Genomic DNA, 23314 nt, shown 5'->3' with positions numbered 1-23314 from the left:
TAGTAAAACTTTATAAACTGTTGCTTAAGTTCAAATCTGTCAGAGAAACTCAAGTGTATAGTTACGTCTAGCTTTAAAACATGCAGCTAAAAGGCTTTAGACTTTGTTTAAACAGAAAAAGGAACACTAAAAATATAAGAGAAATTATTTCAAAAAAGAAAACTAAACTGGTTGGAAAATAAAAGTTTTAAGGTAAAAATAAAAGTTAGTTGCACATTCACAACTCTACATGGAGAACATGTAGCAGCCTGGAGCTGTCTGAATCAGAGTCTGAGCTTTTGTCCTGGACTGGACCTCCCAGAGAGGTATGTGGACGAATTATTGCTTTTAAATTTAAAAAATGCCCGTACACCCCAGTGTCCTACTGTGAACAATACTGAAGCAAAGAACATTTGTATCAAGAATTAATAAGAATCATTTTTAGTGGAGAAATAATTCAAATATACTTTCATAGGCCTCATGAGCTCTGTGGAGCTTCTTTTTCAAACCACTTTACTGACTGAAGTGCAATTCTGTATTTTCTCTCACCTTTAGTACCTCTATTTTAGAATCTTTAAGCCTCCTTTAAAAGCCTCAGCATCCCAGTTTTCAGCACTTGAACCACAGAATCACTGAGTTGGTGAGTATTGACCAGCTGGTGTAAGATGCTTTGCTCCGGGGCACAGCAGGAAAAATACTTCAGCATAGAGAATTTTATTGTGACCTCTTTGAGTCAAGTCGATCCCTAAATAAGTCAAGGTCACACTGTGCCTGTGTTAAAACGCTACTCTTCACTTGATGAACACAATTTTTGCAGGTCCTAAAGTGCTATGTTGCCATTTGAGGTGTTATACTGTATGCTGTTTGAGGTTAGGGTGTAGGGTTGAATTAGCTTTTTTCCGACAAACACAAAAAAAGTTGTTTAATGCAAAGACTGGCATAACACCAGTTTCACAACACAAGTCAACTAAGCGGTCACAGGTTGTATCAAACTGAAATTAGGACACTAAGGGCCTGATTTACTAAAGGTTTGCGTGTGTAGAAACGTGTGCAAACTTGACATCACCCGCAAAAAATGTGCAAGGAGGAGAAAATGCAAATATGTTATTTAGCACATGCATTGTGATTTACCAAACCTGAAGGTATTATTTCTGACGCTAACTGTGTCTATAAATAAAACCTTTGAAGGACAGGTATTAACCAGCTGTCACTGTAGAGAGGAGGAGACGGAGGCACAATGACAGAATACACACAGGACAGAGTTTTTCCACCTGTGTTAATAATGTTGGAGTGGAATATTTGTGGTTTTACTAACAGCATTGACTTTGTCACTTATACTCTCCCATATGTTGGTTTTTCTGGTAATATTAGTTTTTGTTATAACTCAATATATTAGTTAACCTCTTCCACTAGAACCTGATCACATTTCATTTTGTTCTTGCAGCTTTCTGCTCGTCCAAACTCTCCATAAAGACACAAAACCCTCATTTAAATACTGCTGTCTGCACCCTGTTGCACCTGTTTTCATTTACACAGTTATTCTTATTATTCTTAGTAGATCACCCGCAAAACACACGCAAACGAGACGCGCAATCTATTGCACTGTGCACGCAATTTAGCAGGATCTTAGTAAATCAGGCCCTAAGTACACAAGCCATCAGTGCTTACCTATGTTTCCTGTAGCCTCTCTGTGGTCCAAATGCTGCCACAAAGAGATTTCATTTCATTTAGAGAAATATCATTAAATCAAGTCTAAGGGAATGTTTCAATCAATATCTGCACACAAAAGGAGCAGGCTGACATTATCATTGTTGTTAGACTGCTAAAAAGTAAATAAACATATATATATAGATTACTTTATTAATCCCGTAGGGGAAATTATAAATGTCAAAGCAGCAATACATGGCACAAACATGGCACAAAGACAACAAACATAGAAATCATATATTCATTTATATATGATTAAAAAAAACAAATATATAACAGTCTGAAGCATTAGCACAGGAAGGGGGGTTCTGCCAGGGATCAGCCCCTATGGTAGAACAGCAGCTCCCCCTGCATAGTTTGACACATTTGATTCTGGCACACATATATAGCAACATTTTAAACAAACAAAACTCTAAATCACAGATCAGTTATTGCACAATGTTAGCCCTGGGACATCACAATAGACTGTCTCTGATATTAGAGCATGATTTAAGTTTGTAAATCTCAGGAACATCATTAATATACCCACTAAACAGTCATGGTTTCACCATGTATAACTATTTAATAGCCTAAAACTACACAGATGCATTGTGGGAAAGAGTAGACATATGAATAAACCTAAAGGTGATTGGTCAAATATGCGTTGCTACCATAGCAACACACTGTTTGACATAGCAACAGAACGTAGCAGTTGCCACTGGCTATAGAAATCAACCCCTATCACAATTTATGTCTTCATTTCTCCTCTCACCAGAATGTTGTGTTTAGATGGGTCAGGTTTTAGGACTAGTATAAAGTTATGTAGATTAATGACATTCCTGAGATCCCTCATGGATCATGTCAGGACATTGTTGACAACAGTGGGATACACTTGAAAAACACTCTTCAACAGTTTAAACATGAATTGGTGTAGAGACTCATCATGAGTCAGAATATGAACCGTTTTAAGGGTTAAAAATGTTTTTTGTTTTTTGCTTTTTATGTGTTTTGTATACTCAGAGTGCGGTGCTAAAGGTAATAGGCCTTGGGATTATTCAAAACACAAAGTGAAAAGTTGTAACCTCTGAGGAGAATGAATATGTTGAACAAATCTGAGCTCCATTTCACCAAATTTACAACATGAAAATATGAGATCATTTTCTCTTGCAATAACTAACGCATATAACTATACAAACAACAACAAAAAAAACATACGTGTGACCCCTGCATTGGCATGCAAGATGAATGTAGGACCCACACATGTATCTGCAATTTGAGTGACAGTCCTTTGTGAAACAGGACAGAAGTACTATTTGCAATCTGTGTGTAATCACTTTCATGAAATGGGTCACTGGCTGTTAGATTTTTTCATTCTCTTTTGTTCAGATGGAAATTTTGGTTTGATGGTGGTGCTACAAACACCAGGGGGTGAATAAAATTATGCTTTGAAGAACATGGTTATGCATACCAAATATCAGGAAAATCTATCCAATAGTTTTTAAAATACCACTTACTGAATGTCATTTTAAAAGCAGGCTTGTTTGGTGAGAGTGCTCAAGGAAAGGTCACCAAAATCATCAAATGTATCCACTGATAAATGTGATGTTTTAATTAACAACCACAGCAGATTCTGTGAATTCTGGTCATTTGTTCCTGATAAACAGTAATGTGTACACAATGACATTCAGTATAACAGTCAAGGCAAAGCAGGCAACTGCCAAGAGACCAAAAGTCTTAGGGCCCCATAAGCTCCATGATTTCTTGTCAAATGGTTTATGATAATTTAATTAAATATGATCAGAAATATGCAATATGCTAATAATTTAACCCCTTACATACTGTTCAAGTCAAATTTGACCCCAAATGTCTTTTACTCTGAAATGTGATGACTTTTCCTAAGGTGGCCCAAAATGCACAAAAATGAAAATATTTTAAAATGTTATACTTTTGGTATAGGTGATACTATTTTTTGTCCCTTGAGGCTGTTCTGGGTCAAGTTTGACCCGTATCTGTTGACATGTGTTTTTGTTAAATGAATAGTTAAATCTATAAATAAATAAATGCATTTCAATCATTATTGCTGTCTTAGGTAAAATAGGATTATATTGTGTGATATTAGCTGTTTTTTCTCCAACAATGAGTGATGTAAAAGCTAAAACATACACTCTCTCTGCTCTCTGAAACATGAATCAAGGTTTAATCACACATTTATTGATCAGTCAGATCCACTATTGATGCTTTCTAAACATATCTGTGGTTCAACATTTGATATAGACACTTTTATGAAGGGATTTTTGGGTGTAGAATATGAACAGTATGTAAGCGTTAATCCCACCATGGTGATAGTGAGGATTACAGACCATGGAGTGTCTAAATTAGAAAGGGTTTATCCTCTGGGGAACATTAATGTGCTTGGTAAATTTAATGCAATCCAGCCTTTAGGATTTTACATATGACATGGTTGTGGGTCTTCAGTAATCCTCCTCTGGGGACCACAAATATCCTGACCAGATTCCATGGCAATCAATTCTAAGACTGACTGATTGTGAAATAGCAGTACATTTACATATTGTAGCTTACTGCAAGAGTTTTAAAAGATAAAATTACAAGTTGTTTTATACAGCAATTAGTAACTCATAGTAATCCCAGTCGCACTGTTTAAATGAACAGCAGTGGTATGAATGGATAGGTATTTAGACACTGAGTCAAACTAGTATGACAAGTGCTTTCTAGCACAGTTGACTGCACTGACTTCCAGATCTCTGACACCCACTCCTCTAACTAAAGATAGGCCCTGAAGTCCCTGGCTTCCAGTCAGAGCAGCACTATGATGATTTGCTGTGCCTGAGAAGAAAAAAAAAACCTTCCCTCTCCGAGCCACTTTCATGCTACATTGTATCCTATCACATCCCTAAATGTCTGTAAAGATCCAGTAATTGCCTTCCCACTGTTACAAATGCAGCCTCAGTGACTGTGTAGGCACCTTGATGCTGGGAAGACTGTACAAACAGGAACACTGTGTGAAAGAGGAAAAAATAGAAAGAGTGTGTGTCACACTTTGGCTGGTTCTCCTCCAAACACTGACATCAAAAACCTATTTGAAAGCAGAGATGTAAACTTAATGCCTCTCTCCTGTCTTTGTCTCTATAGGCCCACTGGGACGGCCTGACTGGGAGAATCACTTTCAACCGGACCAATGGCTTGAGGACAGACTTCGACCTCGATGTCATCAGTCTGAAGGAGGAGGGGCTTGAGAAGGTTGTGTTTCTTTACATGTTTGTGTATGTGTGTGTAGAAGTGTCCATTTAGAGTCCACCTTGCAGGACGATGTGATGATGAGATAAAACATAAACATGTAGGTGTAAATGTAGCAGTGATTCATTAAAGATCAACGGCATGCAACCAATGTGATGGAAAATCCCATTAACACATAAGCGTAAACACTTTGTACCCGCAGTCCATTCACAGTGGGCTTTCAGGCAGCCGGACGCTTTAAAAAAAAACCCACTATCAACATTTTAAAAGCTCTCTGATTAATACGTTGTACTTTGTTCAATCAGCACACAGACAGAAATGGAAAACAACCATTTGTGGTTTAGAGAGAGTTGAAACATTTTTTTGGTGAACAACAGCTGTGTGCAGAGACAGTCTTACATTTTTATTTTTAAACACACGCAATGTAATATGTTATTTAGTGAGCTTTAGATGTGCTGGCATCCAAACAAGCTGTTGCAAAGACAGGTTAACCCTGCCCTGGCACAACCTCTATAGTTAAGAGCTTTTGAGTTTATCACAGCCTCTTGGTTGTGATATGTAGCAACGATAAGCAAGCAAAGCTCTTTAAACAGAACCACCTTCCCACACATGTGCAGTGGTATCTGCTATACTAGGTACCTCTCTCCTTAAGGGTTACAATCTTATTGCTATTTTTTACTATTTGGAGCCATTTGTACAGTAATCACTTTCCGCAGGGACGAAGGAACATGCCACCTAATGCAGCAATGTGGCTCAATGACCTGTTTTTAATAGTTTTTGGACAACCAAGGATGTCTACGGCACAGAGAAAAAAATGATGTATCAGGCTTTAGATACGTACACAATACTTAAGATTAATTTATTGTTGGTTTGGATCTACACAAGATTTGTTAACAATAAGAAAAATCAAGCAAATTGCCAGTCTTATCTAGTCTAAATCATTAAATTGATATTTATTTAATCTCAAACCTAAGAAAGAAATCAAATAGATATGTTAGAAAACATTTTAAACACTTGCTTAAAACTAATTGTATTAACATCAGAATATTAATAAGCATGATATGTCCTCACCTTATCGTTACTGTCTTGCTTACACTTATGTTTGGTCTAGTGCTCATCTCCATGGATAGAATTTGAAAATATATGACTTCTGACAGACAAAGTAAATAACACTGAATGTCTTGTTAAAATGGCATTCATCAAGGAGTGGGATATATAAGGCAGCAATGGAACAATGAGTTCTTGAAGTGGATGTGTTGAAAGCAGGAAAGTTATTTTGACAAAAGCCAAATTGTGATGGCTAGAAGACTGGGTCAGAGCATCTTGTGGAGTCATCCCAGTATGCAGTGGTCAATACCTAGCGATAGTACTCCGAGGAAGGACAACTGCTGAACTAGCAACAGGGGTCATGTGCGCGACAAGACTCATTGATGTGTGTTGGAAGCAAAGGCTAGTCAATCTGGTCCATTCCCTTAGAAGAGCTACTGTAACACAAACTGCTGAAAAAGTTAATGCTGGATGTGGTAGATGGCTGTCAGAACACACAGTGCATCACAGCTTGCTGCATAACCACAGACCAATCAGAATGCACATGATGACTAATGTCCATCGTTGAAAGTACCTAAAATGGGCATGTAATTGACTGAACTGGACCGTAGAGCAATGAAAGGTGTCCTGGTCTGATGTATCACATTTTCTTTTACATCATGTGGACAGCTGGGTGCATGTGGACCATTTACCAGGATGTACTATGGGAAGAAGCAGGGGCAGAGTTATGATCTGAGTGATGTTCTGCTGGGAAATGTCGGGTCCTGGCATTCATGTGGATGTTACTTTGACATGTACCACCTACCTAAACATCGTTGCAGACAAAGTACACCCCTCCATGGCAAAGGAATGGTTTGTGGAACATGAAAAAGACTTCAAGGTGTTGCCTTGGCTTCCAAATTTCCCATATCTCAAACTGATTGAGCATCTGTGGGATGCGCTGGAATAACAAGCCCATCCATGAGGCCTAACCTTGCAATTTACAAGACTTAAAGGATCTGCTGATTTCGATCAGCCTGAGCTGTTTGCGGTGGCATGAGGGAGACCCACATAATAGGCAGGTGGTTTTAATTTCATGGCTGATCGGTATAGCTAAACAGCCAGAAAGCAACATATACTAACACCCCAAGTTTGACCTGGGGACACTTTTGGCCATGCTGATTAAAACCTGCTTTGATTGACATACCATTACCAGTTTTTGCCAAGACGTGCCAAAGGTGGACCATCTCCAGACTCAGGCCAAAGTGCGCCAGAGTTGCCTCCAAGCTGGTTGTGGTGACATCTTGCCAACTGCAGCCAACCCGTGACTACCCCCCTTCTCCTTGCTTCTGCCCACTCAAACTAGAGGGGTGTTGCAAGACTCAACTCATGTCTGTGTTTAAGAGTCTGGGCCAAGTCTTCAAAGAATGGATTGCGTCTGCTAATAGCACCGTGAATGGCACAGCATTTACCCACAATCTGCTCCATTTTAAGGTCCTATCCACATAAGATTTTACACTCATCATATGCCGACACAAAAACACCCATCAAGTTTTGCAACTGAGTGAAATTTGCCCCTGTTTGTGTCTGGTTTGTCTGTAAGCAGAGTGCTTTTCCAGTGTTTCAGGCTTTTCACCACATTCAGCACACAGATTGGTCCATAATGAAAATGGCAGAGAACACAAAAGTTTCAAATTGCATATTTTTAATTAGTAACAATGTGCACACAACCAACTTTCATGTATTTTGCTTCTGTGAAACTAATCTCATCGGCACTTTCGGCCATGCTTTAACATAATCTTTTGAAATGTCACAATATAGCTATTAATGTGACTCAGGCAGGTCTGAAAGTTGTTAGATTAATGTGTGAATCTTAAATAATGTTCATGAGTTACTGAATGTATCCAGGATTTCACAATTAGTGTGTCTCCGAATCGACCGCATTTTAACTCGGACGTGCTGGACCCTGTATTTTTTTTCAAGACCAGTCGAGACCACGGCTGCAATGACACCCTTCTTTCTTTCTTTCTTTGTTACTGTGATTTAGTGTAAAACTGTTTTAACACTGCCACCGGGCTACCCCCTCCACCTATGAGTGTTTTACACAGCACGCTGGTGTTATGTTGAAGTCTGTTCCATCGTCGATATGTGTTTCGATATGAGGACGTGGTGCTACAAGAAGCACAATTTAATCAGGAGACGAACATTATTTGTGGGGGAACAGACTTCGACATAACACCGGTCTGATTCACCAGCTTTACACAGCGGGGTGGAGCTGAGACCTTCGTACAGCAGACAAACAGGTGGAGAGTTGTCACAATTTAACTCACAAAGTTAACAACATAATCTGCATGAAAAAAGACCCCAAATGATGAAAAACACTGAAGGAGTATGATTTGACGATAAACGATAGGCTACAGTAAAATATGAAACGGTAAATGTTTTTCTCTCGTCAAGCTCTCATACTCATACCAGTCACTTCAATGTACACCACCTGTGCAATCTTATTCAATCCAATAAAAAAGCCCTGCTATAAATTCTACATTGATAAAGTTTATACATTTTTGTTAACATTGTCAAAAAAGTGATAATTCTACTATTTGTTTATTACCGAGGTCATAGTGGGTGATTTTGGTGTATTAGGGTTCATATATTGAATGTTGTTCCTAATATTTTGTCCACTCCATTAACGTAGGCCTACATGAGAGGGGCAAAATATTAGGAACACCAGTCAGTATAATGCACCCAGTACATCACCACCACTTAATACAACCTCAGTAATAAACACTAAGTAGAATTCTCACTTTTTTGACAATGTTAACAAAAACAGAAAAAAAGTAGAGTTTATAACAGAGCAGTTGTATTGGATTGAATGATATTGCACAGGTTTACCTAATGAAGTGGCCGGTGACTCTATATGATCATATCACACAGCCCTACTGTACATCCATTAGTACTTTACTAACATTCCTACATAAAGCTTTTCTTTTTAGCAGAGGAATAATGTAAATGTTGAGCCACATGATTATGATCACAGTAATGGTCTCGAAAATGGTCTTGCATTGGTTTGGTCTCGGTCTTGACTCGGTCTCGCCTCCCCTCGGTCTTGGTCTTGACTCGGTCTCGCCCCCTTAAAGTGTTGGTCTTGGTATGCTCTGGTCTTGGTCTTGACTCGGTCTCGGGTTAGGTGGTCTTGACCCCTTATTGATGAATCATGAGTTCCATCAGAGCTGTCAGGACATTTTTATTTTTAAGTAGCTGAAATTATTTTAGGTAGCCCAATGTCTGACTGAAGATTTCACCCTTGATACCATTAATCATCAGTTCAATATCCTTCAAGCCTTACACGTTTGAAGAGAGAGAGAGAGTTAACACCAACTCTATGAATACACTAATATCCATCCCTAACTGTGTGTGGCAATTAGTGCTGGTCTTTGTGAATTAGCTTTAGCAATGATGCTTATTTGCATAGAGAGGTTCCAATTTTGCACTGAATGTATGAATATTACCTCATTTACATGTATGCAAATGGATCTGTTTGCTTGGCAACGCAGTTTGCACCCGCATTTAACCCTTGGATTGTGAATTCACACTTTTTTTTGGTCTCATTTGCACCAGTTTAACAGCCGTAAAAGCTGCATAGTCCTTTTGTGGATTTGGCCCTCTGTGTGTTCATCTCTCAGAACTTTTGTAGCTTAACTGAATCGCTGTGATTTGTAGTTTAGTATCTCTCCTGTGTTCTTGTTTGTACTTTCAGATAGCCGCTTTATTTTACTGTTTCCTTACAACTATTGGAACTGAGTCAAGTTATTGATAAGTCATTTCCTTCTCCTTCATATTAAAAGCGGAAGACTGTTATTGTGAAAAACGTATAGGAAATGAAATGTTTATCCACCGTTTTACAGCCATGACTTTGTCTGCCTACTCACAGTCATGATTAACAGCCTGCTACTTTTTGAGTCAAGACAGGTGTGTAAAGCAGGTAGCCCAGTTGTAATGAAGATGCAAATCCCTGCCACTGTGGCCTGATACATCAAGTCAAACCAAGCCTGAACATGTGTATTTAATAGGCCTGACAGTGGAATTACCAGGAGGGGACTATTCCCCACTCTAAAAACATGAAATACTCCCCAAAATGTTGATGGTTAAGGATCCTCCAATCTATGTAGAAAAAGCAAGCACTAATTATAGGAAGGCATATTGAGATTATGTTTTCCCTATGGACTAAAACAAAAAGAAAAAAGAAAACAACAGAAACACACTATTTGGACACCTCTAAATAGCTAAGCAGCCTGTCTCATGAGATCGGGCATGCCCCACAAGACAAGTTGAGATAATTTAACACCTCCTTTGTTCAACTAACATATTGTCAAGTCAGCTGCAGACGGTCAAAAAAAAAGATAGACTGCATGATTTTTCAGAGCACCTAGAAGCATCCCCAAATCCCAAAACTAATGTTTTGAACGTTAGTATAGGTCACAGTTGGGTTTCAAACCATTGGCAATGTTTTAAAGTTGAAATTAAGGCTAAATACAATAAATTGTACTGTGTCACAGTGCACGGTGCCATAACTATCTTTTTTCAGATCTATTTGACTTGTTATGTATTTAGTCATTGCTTGTGTACAGCCAATCCTCCAAAGGACGTCTCTGACCTGGTTGCTGGGAGATTTGTGATGCAACTACAAAGGCTTGATAAGAGCTGTGTACTGTAAATGAAAATAAATTGCATCCATCCATCCAAAGAGTACATGGGGCTCAAACTGGCGTCTGATGGCTCAGGGTAACATGCTGAGTGAGCCTGTAGTTTACCATCAGTTTAAAAGAATGTCAGAGCTTTTTCTTCACTCTTTATAATAAAGTTCAAAGCAGAGATAGACAGGAGGGGTTAGAGGAGAGAGAGGTAGCACAATAATGCAGTGGTCCAAATATAAGAAGGGTTTTTCTCCTTGGAAATGTGTTTGAAAAAGTGGGGATGTCTGATAATAGGCCAGCTGGCATTATCATACATGCCTATGAAAAGAGTTGGATGGAGACTGAGCTTGTAGTGGCCTGGCTCAAGGTTGCATGGGGCAAACAGCATGAGGGACTCAGGAAGAAGAGAAACATGCTGGTTTTGGATGCATTCCATTGACACTTGACTGAGCCAGTCAAAACTCAAGTGCAGGTGATGAACAGCAACCTAGTGATCATACTGGAGGGATGACAAGCCAGCTACAGGTGTTGGATATAGTCATCAACAAGCCATTCAAGGGTAATCTGTGCATGAGATACACAAAGTGGTAATCACGCATCCACAGTGTCTGGAGTAATTCAGAAGCCTGCAGTGTGTCAATGGATACACTAAGCATGGGAAGCAGTTTCTCTACAGAGCATCATCAGTGGGTGCAAGAGATGCTGCATATTATATGCCTTGGATGGCAGTGAGGATGACGCTCAATGGAACCAGAGCATGGGAGTGATGATAGTGAGAGTGAACGCAGCAATTCAGAGGACCTCTGTGAGGAATCATATAATGTCCTTTCATGACACATCTGAGGAGCCAAATTCGGCCAATTTGCACTACCGTTTTATTGTAATCTAGCTTGTACTTTCTTCTCTCTCAGTCAGATTTGGTTTAAGACTGTTCTACAGTTACACTTCACTTCAGTGGTTTATGCAGTCACTGACATTTTGATAGACATCATAGTTGTTATTTTACTATGAGATGGATAGCCTAATTAGTATTACAAATACAAATAGACTACACTTTCTTCTTATATTTGTGTTTAAGTCGTTCATTTACATACATAGAATAGATAGTGGCAGACTCTTTTTTCCTATGACAAGATTTCTCTTAATTCTAAGATAGGGTACCATCCTGACCTCTTCATGCAGAGCAATCAAGAGTCAGGGGGGTATTGCAGCAGAAGGCTCTGTCACCAATAGTTTTCAGGTTAGAGCAGGTTTGGTGAAAAATGGTTAGACTACGAGAGCAAAGTGGGTGGGAGGGTGTTTATGTCTCGGTAACGTAACAGATAATGTGTGCACAGATCCATTGACAACTTTGTAGGTTGATGTGAGAATTTTGTAGTCATTGGAGGAGTGAACAGGGATCCAGTGTAAGGTCCAGTGTACAAGAGAAGCACATCCCTCCCTTGCTATGAACACTGACCAGAGACCAGGGCTTTGTTGTGAGATGGAGTAGAGCTAATTGGTGCTTTAGGTCTACCCCTGAGCTGCACCCAGGATTCATCAGGGACAATGACTGGACAAATGGCAGAATCAGCAGCAGGACCAGGGGCGATGGCATCAGGCTGTTTGGCATAGGTGGTGTCAGTTTGTTCTGGGCTGAATATGAACTTGTCCATTAACCTCTTAGCTTCTTGGATCTGGTAGAGCATTGACATTCTTAATTCCATCTCTGCAATCTTATCAGCAAGACAGGCACAGCTAATACAACCAGATGGGGAGGTGAGTGGAGACATGGATTATAGATGAGGTGGCTGGGGAACAGAAATAGGAAAGAAGGCAGTAGCCAAGGCCTAAATGTGCATAACCATAGTTAAGCAACTAGTTATAAAGGGTAGCAGCCAGTGGCAGGGAGGGCTCTGACATTTGAGCACTGTGGTGGTCAGGTAAAGCCAGGCACAGGAAAAAGCACAGAACAATACTTGCGTGGACTCCAGAATTCTAGCCTTTTGTGGCAGTCAGGAGGGAGAGAGACTTGTCACATGCTGTCGTTCACTAACCCACTGGGACAGCCCAAATATCAAGTTTCAATTATGTAAATTTAACAAGTGACACACAATCTGTTTTTTGACAGGCAGGAATAGTAATACAATTTTAATGTGTATACCGAAGACACATTATAATAGCTGGTGTAAAATAAACTCAGCTTCATTAGATCAAGACACAGCATGGGTATGAGGTACATATCATCATGATAGTTTCAGATCTTTTCAAGTCTATCTTATTGTCCTACTTACATACTGTATGTGTGTACATTGAAAGAGTGATTGGCTGCTGTAATAATAGCGTCTGGCTTTAGAAGCCATGGAATGATCCTTTCCTGCTGGCTGCAATAAAACATGAAACAAATGAATGTGTCTTCCTCCACGGATGTATTAAGAGAACTGAATACAATATACACATTCATTACAATAAAAGATGCTTACTGGGTGCAAACACACACACACATACACACAAAAAAACTTTTTCAGGCTTCCAATGGCATCCACAGCCCTTTTCTGGCCAGGCTCCCACAGGGATACTGAAGCCACTCTTAGACTACAATTTTGAAAATGGGGTTGTATTACGCACATGAGGAGGAACCTCACAGCTGTTCTTCTCTCTAATCTCAAACATGCACATGCTTCAAGATTTAAAAACACACACACTACAGGATATCACAATTTAGAATTAGATATAATAAGATTATCATGCCCAGGGGACTAATGCACCATCTCACGTGATCTCATGGGGAAGCCGATGTAAACAAAATGCTTTGCACTGAGAAGAAATATAAGCAGAGGGTTAAATGAGTCTGGGTGAAAAAATGGTTGGGGAGGTACAGTCAACATGGGTGGTTTGTTCTTTAGTGAGAACTGGTGGTGAGATTTTAACTGTTTTAGTATCTGTCAACAGTAGCTAGTATGCTGGAGCGCCTTGGTAGTCCAGTGTTTACCGCACATGTCACTAATAGCAGTGGCCCTGGTTTGATTCCAGCAAAGGACCTTTGCTGCAAGTCATTACCCTGTAAAGTCCTGTAGCCTGAGGGCCGACTTTATTTACTGATATTAAACCTAAAGGATCAAATTCTGATTATGCATTTTGAGAGTCATTCTGGGGTTTTTGTGATGCTCAGACGAATACGTTGACTGTTTCACAACCTTTCCTTTTGTCATGATTGGGAGAAATTATTTTTCAGCAAGTGGCAGTCATGGGGCAGCTGTGGCTCAGAAATTAGAGCGGCCGTCAATTTCTTGCTCCTCCAGTCCACATACTGATGTGTCCTTGGGCAAGATACTTAACTCCAAATTGCTCCCGATGGCTGCGCCGATGGTGTGTGAGTGAATGGTAGTTTCCTCCTGATGAGCCTTGCCATCAGTGTATGAATGTGTGTGAATGGGTGAATGTGACATGTAGTGTAAAAGCACTTTGAGTTGTCAAAAAGACTACAAAAAATGATATATAAGTACAGTCCATTTACCATTTACATGTATCGTCATGTGATCCTGCAATACAGATTGTGGCCACAACATCAAAATGACTTCGGCTTAGTTTCCCCGGACCTCCCTGGTTGTTTCCTCGCTCTGATTCTGTGTTTGCATGTAAAAAAAAAAAAATCTGACTTGCCAGGAACTCAAGCTGTTTCTGTTTTCTTTTACTGTCCTCGACACCCTCCTCTCTCTTTGCATAATAGTTACAGACATACAAGATGGTTTTTGTCTGTGTTTTTCATTGTTTTTCACAAAGTAACAAGCAATGGACAGTTATTGGTGTTCAGACTGACAACAGCAATGCATTAGCCCTGCGCTGGTGGGAGTGTGCTGATTCAGTTACCTGTGAAACCATGAAATATGATGCAGATTAGTAATAAATTCATTATTTTGAAGGCTTAAAAAATACCAAAATACTGCTGAGTGAATGTTCTAATTATTTTCTGCTGCTCAATATTGAAATACACTCCAATGAAACAAAAAGAGGGACTTCTGTACTCTACAGACTAACCATGAAATGTACCCACTTCATTTGACTAAGTCACACTGATGAAGCCACATATTGGCTGTAGTCCAGACTGTATGGACAGGAGTAAGGACTACAACAACCAGTAACCCCAATTTACCAGCACATTTGACATATGAGTATTGTATCAAGTTGAGCTTGAAATCTATACGTCAAGTAGAATGCTTCCTTGCATGTTTTGGCATATGTCTCAGCGTGTGTTTGTGCACTCATATGAACAGTTGCATTCATGGTTTACATCTTTTCCTAGGGTTGCCATCCCTCCAGTCTTCAGCAGTCAAATTAAGATTCATGAGATTATCAGCGGGAAGAGAACCTGCTAACACAGCCGACACAAATAATATTCTCGCATGCAACTGCAAACACTTCACACTTCAGCATCCTCACCGGCGCTCGCCTCTCAGTAGCTCCTGACCTCTGGTCTGTATGCTGTGTGTGCCTGCACCTCCATGAATAATTTACTCTATTAATAAAAACCCCTTCAGAAGCCCTCCAGCCTCATGAAGCCTGAATTAAAGAGTTGATTTGCAATTTCAAAGCCTATCTCAGGCCCTCTCGCGGGGCATCAGAGGAGCCCCGAGGAGTGTGTGGCTGGTGTGGGTTGGAGTGTTTGTGGTCCCTTCTAGTGATGCTCAGGGCGGCGAGGTTGGATGGGGGGCGGTGGGTTACTGACGGTGAGGCTCGGGTGTTGAGACCTGAGGGAGAGCTGAGAGAGGACAAGAGAAGCCTTGAGGCATGATCCGATAGTTTCGCCATGCTCTTCTTCCTCTTTGCGTCCCCAGCAATCCCCCCTCCTCCTTTGAGTTCTCCTCAGCGTCTCCAGGCCACAGGGCCGATCCAGAACTTAGATCATCTCTAACATGATTCCCTGTGGGGACACTAGAAAAAAGTGCTCCCTGACATTGTTGAGGGTTCACATGGCTGTCAACTGTGTCCTCAGGGTGCTCCACATTATTCTCTGTATGTGTTCAGGATGGAAAGGGAGACCAGTCTGTGTACAGTATGTGTCTATACTGTACATGTCTGCCTGTGTGTTTGGTAGTGTAGGATGATACCAATTAAAAAACACTTGTGTCTCTGCCAGCTGAGTATCCCTTGATGTTACGTTCATGTTAAAAGATTCTACACCTCATGGTTTATGTACATTACAAAGGTTCAGTGCCAGTGTTGGAAGTAAGCTGGTGGATCAGTGTGTGGCATATCTAACCTGCATGCGGGAGGGCGTCCCATCAAATACCTGCTTTTCCAGATCTTATGTTTTTTAGTTGCCAGGGGGAGTACAGGGGGAGAGACCTGCACCACAATTTGTATCAAAACTGCTTCTTTGATTGATAACTCAGAGCACAACAATACATGACATATTTTTAGATTTAGTGTGACTTATACGTCCGAGAATATCATCGTCTCTGATGTGCATCATGCACATCCATTAATCTTCTTAGAAATAATAGAAATACTGTCTGTAACTCAGAACTTCCCTGAGAATAATCACCTTTTCATTTTTCTTCAGTATCAAAATAATCTAGTGATCCAAAAAAAAATGCAGGTCTTTGATGGGGTGCAAAGTCTGTTCTCCTATGTAGGTATAATGGTAATAAATTGCTTAAATGTGAAGACATGCATGCATATAAGCAAAAAAACAACAACAACAAAACAAAACATCAACCAAAATAAATATATTTTGCATCCCTCAAAGCATGATGGGAATTGTAGTTCCAAAACTGAGAGCAGGACTATCCACCCAAATTAAAGATGAGGAAAAAAGAATAATAATGTAACACTGTCCTCCCTCCATTCACATTGATGTTTTTGCCTGAAAACCAATGAGGAGTAATAGTGATCTTGTTTTACATCTTACATATTATCTATATCCTGTATGCTCATTTAACCACATAAGTGTCTTCATATCCTGGAGCTAGATGAAGAATTAAATGGGTGTGTTTTGTTTTTCAGATTGGCACCTGGGACCCTCCAAGTGGCCTGAACATGACAGACAACCAGAAGGGGAAGACGACCAACGTCTCTGATTCCTTATCCAACCGATCCCTGATTGTCTCCACTATACTGGTACATTAATCAATTTATTTGTCTGTTTTCTGAACTGCTGCTACACAGCTTTTTACATTTTGTTTTATGTATTGTGGGATAGGAGAGTCCATTAACACCATTCTCACACGCTTGGTAATCCTGTCTCAGTAGCAGGACAGTCTTTGGTTTCTGAGTGATAATTCTAAAATTCTCAATGCACTGTAAGAATAAGTGTTTGTTATGCATTCAGGACACAGTATCACTCTTTTAATTCTCCAAATGAAATGCTGGTGGTGTGTATGCTTAATGGCATTGGTATCTTTTGAATCAAGGCTGGATTGCCAACTGGGCAAAGTGGGCAACTTCCCTGAGGCTGAAAAACCTCGGAGACCCAAAATAAGTTTGTGGTAATTTGAATAAATGCAAATTTGCTTAGTAATATGCACCAGGAACGCTGAATACAAACTTGAAGGAGTAGGGCCTTTAGGCAACTCCTGCATTTTTACTCATCTTGAGGCCCTGTCTTATAGAAGGGAAATGTCAAAATGTTGTTTTAAACCGTGTATATCTTTGTATATTTGGTATAATTTCTTGCCAGGGTTCCTTAGCAACTTCATCTGGCCCTGTTTGTTAGAGTGACTTATCTTTAAATTAAATTTGAAATGTTGAAAAAAAAAACTATGATCCCTAGCCAGCATGTCCATGTAGGCCCCACATGGGTTAAATGCCCACATGGACTTCACATGTGGGCATTTAACTGACTGTATGAGCTCATAAGGGATGTAAGTGGGCTAAGCGGACATGGGCATAAACAGGGCAAATTGTATGGGCCCCATATTGTTTCCGAAACATGTGTAACTCACCCAGTTGGGCCCCACCTGAAACCCAGTCCAAACCGACTGGAAACCCATATGGGCAAACACAGGTGGGGCCACCATGGTAAATGCAGCCAAACCCACTTTGGACCCATATTGCAGCCCAAATGTAACCCTAATGGGGCCCACATGGACATGCTGGCTGGTTTTAGTTGGATACTGTATCTTATGCTTTGCACTAGTTGCAACTAGTTGTTGACCTTGTCTGAGATGGCTTGTGTAGTTTGTGTAGACCCCATGTCCAGTTGGCATCAGTCTGGGGCCAGAATGAATTGCAGTGTGACCAGTAAAGCTATTCCGTCATTACAGTCTGCTTTAGCTTTGAACCTACTGTCATTAATATACATATAAACATATCCAGTGACGAAAGCAATAGGAAATACAGTTAAACAGCTGTCATTGTGATGAAACATCTTCCTGTCCACATCACTGAGTCAGATTGGTATTTGATTAAGTCTTTGTTAAAAAGTAACACACGGACCCAGCTGGTAAACATTAGTCATTTCATAGACTTTACTAACATCACTCAACATGATTTCTGGGATAAGGAGAAAATTCAAACTGTTACCTCTCGCTGCCATTTTTGCTAGCCATTTGACAGAGCGCAAATTAAATACAGCAGCTTTAAATGTGTGTTTATAGCCAAATCAAATTGTAATGGTGCTTTATGTGGGACCAATTATAGAAGGCTAGAACAGCTCTCAGCCATAACAGACTCCCTCCAAAGATGTCATTATTTTTAAGCTTTTCCTCTTGAAAAATCCTTCAGTGCTTTGCCTGAGCTGCCTTTTCTTTTTAGAGCACTTTCTGGGGATGCTGCTCTCCGACTCAATTGAAGTAGAGTACCCCAAAGCACTGCACTGCCAAATTGCCGGTTGACTTCACCACTGTAGAGGACTCCAATTTGGTGGGAGCAGGCTCGGGCAGGGAAAATTGACTGATTGATCGTCCAATAAGATTTCATGGTTTAAGGCTTTGTCTGTATTGACCAGTTTATCAGGCATATTGTGTTATTGTCTCTCTTGACAATCGTGCCAACAGCCGAAGAATTCAGACAGAACTTTAAGGAAAAGGAGGGAATGAAAAAAAAAAAAATCAGATCCTCTTATCTGGCGGTGTTAAGTATCACAGGCATACTCATTTGACTTTAGTAGCGACACAGGAAACACACACAGATGTCAGGTCATATTTCTGTGAAGCTGAGAAGTATATACTAAATGCAACACATGCAGTATCACATATTATGGGGTTTTTAAGGCCATTTGTGTTATTACCTTGACTACATATCATCCAACTTTAACTGCTTTGCAAAAACAGAATAGGTGAAAAGAAATTGTATTATTTCCTCACTAGAATCACATTCTGGCAGTGCAGAGAAGAATTGAAACAACCTTAACCTTTACATACTGTTCAGAATCTAATTTGTATGTACATTGTTACGTTTGAGAGAATAAAAACACCTTAAAATCTTTCATTTTAGCCAGAAATTTGATGACTTAACATCATGTGACCCAGAACATAAAAAAATGGAAATATTTCAACTTTCTAAAAAATGTTTTTGTGCAGCTGATACACATTTTGTTGAGTGTTTGATGCGTATTAATTAAAAAAATGTAAAAACCACCATTCAAACCACCATTTAAGTCATTAAAAGCATTATGCTTGCCAGTGATATATAACATTAGACCATTATATAGTGTGATTGTAAATATTTTTCCTCCATCAATAAAAAGCATAAAAACTAAAGATTACACTATCTGTGCTCTCTGAAAGATGATTATTTATGACTGATAAGGTACACATGAATGATTTGTGGTTCCGAAATTATGTATAGAGAGTAATTATGAGGGGATACTGAGAAATACCCCAATCTGAACAGTATGCAAGGGTCAAGACCCAACATATAGGGGCCCTTGTGGAGTTTTTAACCAATAGTTGTGCTATGGAGCCATGTTTTAATCGAGTGCAACCCACTTTCTTGGTGTTGCACACACATGAACACACAACTGGTTCAATTCACATCCTGCAGTTGCTTTCACACCATTATGCTGATTGACAGTCGGTGATGTAAGAAGTAAAGGTAAAACTGTGCTTAAAAAGCCAGAAGCGAGGACAATGTAGGATTTAAAAAGTTTAAAAAAAAATAAGCTTTGCAAATATTTTTGAGGAAAGTAATCCACTCCATCATCACTCTCAGTTGTAGAGTTCAACAGCAGTAATGTACATTTCTAATACAGTTCAGTGCATTGCATTGTGGGATTGTTAATAGTGTGGTGCACTTTCATGGACTCTACTTTTTTTCAAGGGCACTTTACATCAACACACTCAGAATTCAAGCGCTTAATTAAAATGGTGCAGAGTAAATATAATGCGCTATAGAGAGTGTTTCCTGACACAGGCAATACATCTTCATCAGAGGATGGAGAACTTCTTGTGCTTGCCTCAAAAGTCAAGCAGCAAAATTCATTCTTAACTTTAAAGTTTGACAGAACATTCCCAACTTATCAGCTGTGTCTTCTCACTGGTTTTGTGTGATGCAAAAATCAATTAAACTATAGTGTAGGAAGATATAAAATATGCAGAAAATGTAATTAAACTGTTAAATAAATAATACATAATACTTCAACTTCAACTTTATTTATATAGCACTTAGAACACAACATGGTTGATCCAAAGTGCTTCACACAGAGGGAAAAAAACACAATGAAAAAAGAAATCAGAAAATCCATGGTCATAAAGTACACAGTGACAGACACAGTTAAAAGCTAGGTACTAAAAGTAAGTTTGAAGGTGTTTCTTGAATGTTTCATGGTGGAGGAGAAATGAATGGGGGCAGCAGTAGAGAAGACCCTGTACCCATAGCACTTAGTCCTGGATCTATGGACAGACCGGAGTTTGATGACCTCAGTTCTCTTCCAGTGTGGTATGGGGACAGGACTTCTGTTATATACAGACTCAATCAATAAATACATTGGTTTAAAAAAACTAAAACAAAAAATTCATAAAGAATAATTATTAATTATTTCTTCAAAATTAGTAAATGAATAGTATATTTCACAGTTTTGTGTTGGTGGCTCAAACATTTCTAAAATAACCAGTGCGTGTGTGGTTGTGCTGGATGAATTTGGACTCCAGTCCCTTTCATTTCTAGAGTCCAAAATCACAAATATCTCTTTACAGTGAGTACCACATCACACACAAGTGGGAATAAAAACAAAATAGCTGTAAGCCACTATTGACCGCCTGATTCTCCTATTGTCTGTGCACTGCTTTGTATTGATTAGCAATGAGTGGTTAGTTTGAGGTAATTTATCTTGAATAATGCATCATGTCAGCAGGATATACAGTGAAATAAAAAATTTGAGATAGGCCTCAAAAATGATAATAATGTAGGTACGTCAAGGCCCCTATCCTAACATGTTTTACTAGTGCATGCAGTGTATAATAGATATGTTTACTAAAAAACAACATAAATATGTATATAAATAATACATTTAAAAGAATCACTAAAAACTAAACACTAAACAGCAACTAAAGTGCAACAGCATCAAGTGCAACCACATAAAGTGCCATAAGGGAATGGAAAGTTAAACCATGCAGCAATCAAGGGCACGGCATTGTTGAGGTGTTTAGCAGCCTGACAGCATCCGGGAAGAAGCTGTTTTCCATTCTGGTGGTTCTCGACCGGATGCTGCGCAGCCTCCTGCCTGAGGGGAGGGGGCAAAACAGTCCATGTGCAGGGTGGGTGGGGTCTTTTGTGCAGACTTTACCACCCTCTGCAGTGCCTTCTTTTCTACCTCGGTGCAGCTGCAGTACCAGACTGTGATGCAGGAGGTCAGTACACTCTCCACCACACACCTGTAAAAGGAGCTGAGGATGTTTGGGTTCATCCCCGCCCCCTTCAGCTTCCTCAGAAAATACAGGTGCTGATGAGCCTTTTTGACAAGGCTCATAGTGTTTTCACGCCAGGTGAGGGTGTTGGAGAGGTGTACACCAAGGTTACATCTGAAGTCACACCTTTAAGACTTTGCTCAACATGTTACTGAATACTTATATTGCTGTTTTTAATTCTTTGAAAACAATATATGTATGTATATATATGGTAAATAAATCATGACTTGGGCTTATTAGAAGCACACATGGGCTTAAATGGAGTCACAGTACCAATTAAGCTCATGCCAGACTTTTGACTTTTTTCATCAAATATCTTTATTTTATATTCCAAAATCTACATGAACTAATAAATACATATTCAAATGAGAGATAAATGTTGCTTTATAAAAAAATGATCTCTCTTATAAATCATGTCAGTATCCATGAAAAACAGCTGAACTTAGATTTTGGTGCTTAATGGGAACACTTACTATCCTGGGTATACCCATGCTCTCATACGAGCGATATTCTACTTCGCCCTTAAAGTTAGCATGGCCACCAAGACAAAATCTTTGCCTGAGATAGGGAACCAATCACAGAACGGGGAGGCGGGCTCAAGGCGATGACGACCGTAGAGTGACTCTGTTTACATCCAGCATGGCGGGCACGGAGGTGCAGCAACCGTTCCAAGCAGCAATAGATTGTGTGCTAAATAAATTGGAAGACAAGTTCACTTTGAAAATAGAACAATAACTTGCGCTACATGATTTCATTTATAAAAAGGATGTGTTCACGCTGCTCCCTACAGGCTTTGGCAAAAGCTTTATATACCAGTTAGCCCCACTCTGAATATGTCATCGTGTATGGTTGATATGATTGGCTGTAAGTTTGTCCAGTAGTGTACAGAAGCATTTGATCGACATTCGTTGATCCGGCCTCAAATACGAGGAAATGAAGGGCTCCTCCCCAGACCCTACCTCAATCTCACATGAGATTGAGATGCGGTCTGGTGTTAGCCAGGCTATACACTTACCCTAACAGCTGAAAACATTAGTTAGACAATTAGAAAAGTCATTAAAATGTAATAAGTTACATTATTTTGATTAAGTCATTGAAATGGTTACATTACTAGTAATCTGTGACCTTACATTACATTTCCAAAGTAACCTTCCTTACCCTGACTATGCCCGTAAGATGGCCCTGACTTGTCTAACACTGATCTCACTTGTTTACCCTCCATATCTCCTGTGTATGTGAGTATGTGCAGCCTACACCGCTGCAAACAGTAGGCAGAACATATGTACCATGTGACAGCAATAATAGTGGAGGGAAACATGTAGAGGCAAGCAAAAATTAAGCTACTTATGATCCTGTTATTTAGGAGGCAAGCGTAAAAATAACAATATCAAGTAAATTGTGGGTTGTCATTATTTATCGCGGGCCCTCTTTCCTTCCGTGCGTGCTGTGAAGTGATTGGATTGCAGTTATTAGCAAAGACTCTCCGCAGCTGTAATTGCCATATCAGGATTGAGTCATGGGGAGATGTGTGATGGCTGCGAGCAGCGACGAAAAAAGGAGGGAGGGATGACAATAATTGGGTTTGTTACATTTGATTGATGCACACTTTCATCCAGCTTCTCATCATTTTCTCAGGGATTATGTACTATAAAACATGATGTAATTACTGTTGAGATCTTGGCCTATCAACAGTTTATCTACTTTGGATATCACTCCCGTAATGTTGTGCTGGAAATGAAGTACCTTTAGGCTAATGGCTAGAGCTACAGATAATATACTGTGTAATGTCTTAACAGAGCAAGGAGCAGGCCTGCTTCCACTTACACAGAAACAACTCAGGCTTTATTA

At 39.7% G+C, this 23314-nt stretch overlaps 1 protein-coding gene across 3 annotated transcripts in view; it reads left to right on the top strand.

The window, feature by feature from the left end:
• grik2 (glutamate receptor, ionotropic, kainate 2) overlaps window positions 1-23314 on the top strand; it is a 292293-nt gene that overhangs the window by 179928 nt on the left and 89051 nt on the right. For all 3 annotated transcript variants that reach the window (XM_062423343.1, XM_062423345.1, XM_062423344.1), the window contains exons 8-9: window positions 4816-4923; window positions 16626-16739. In XM_062423343.1, the coding sequence (XP_062279327.1) occupies window positions 4816-4923; window positions 16626-16739 (222 nt within the window). The remainder of the gene's footprint in view (window positions 1-4815; window positions 4924-16625; window positions 16740-23314) is intronic.

The sequence above is a fragment of the Scomber scombrus genome, chromosome 7, assembly GCF_963691925.1.
Source record: "Scomber scombrus chromosome 7, fScoSco1.1, whole genome shotgun sequence".
In the NCBI taxonomy this organism is placed as follows: domain Eukaryota; kingdom Metazoa; phylum Chordata; class Actinopteri; order Scombriformes; family Scombridae; genus Scomber; species Scomber scombrus.
This window is presented reverse-complemented; position numbering and strand designations above follow the sequence as displayed.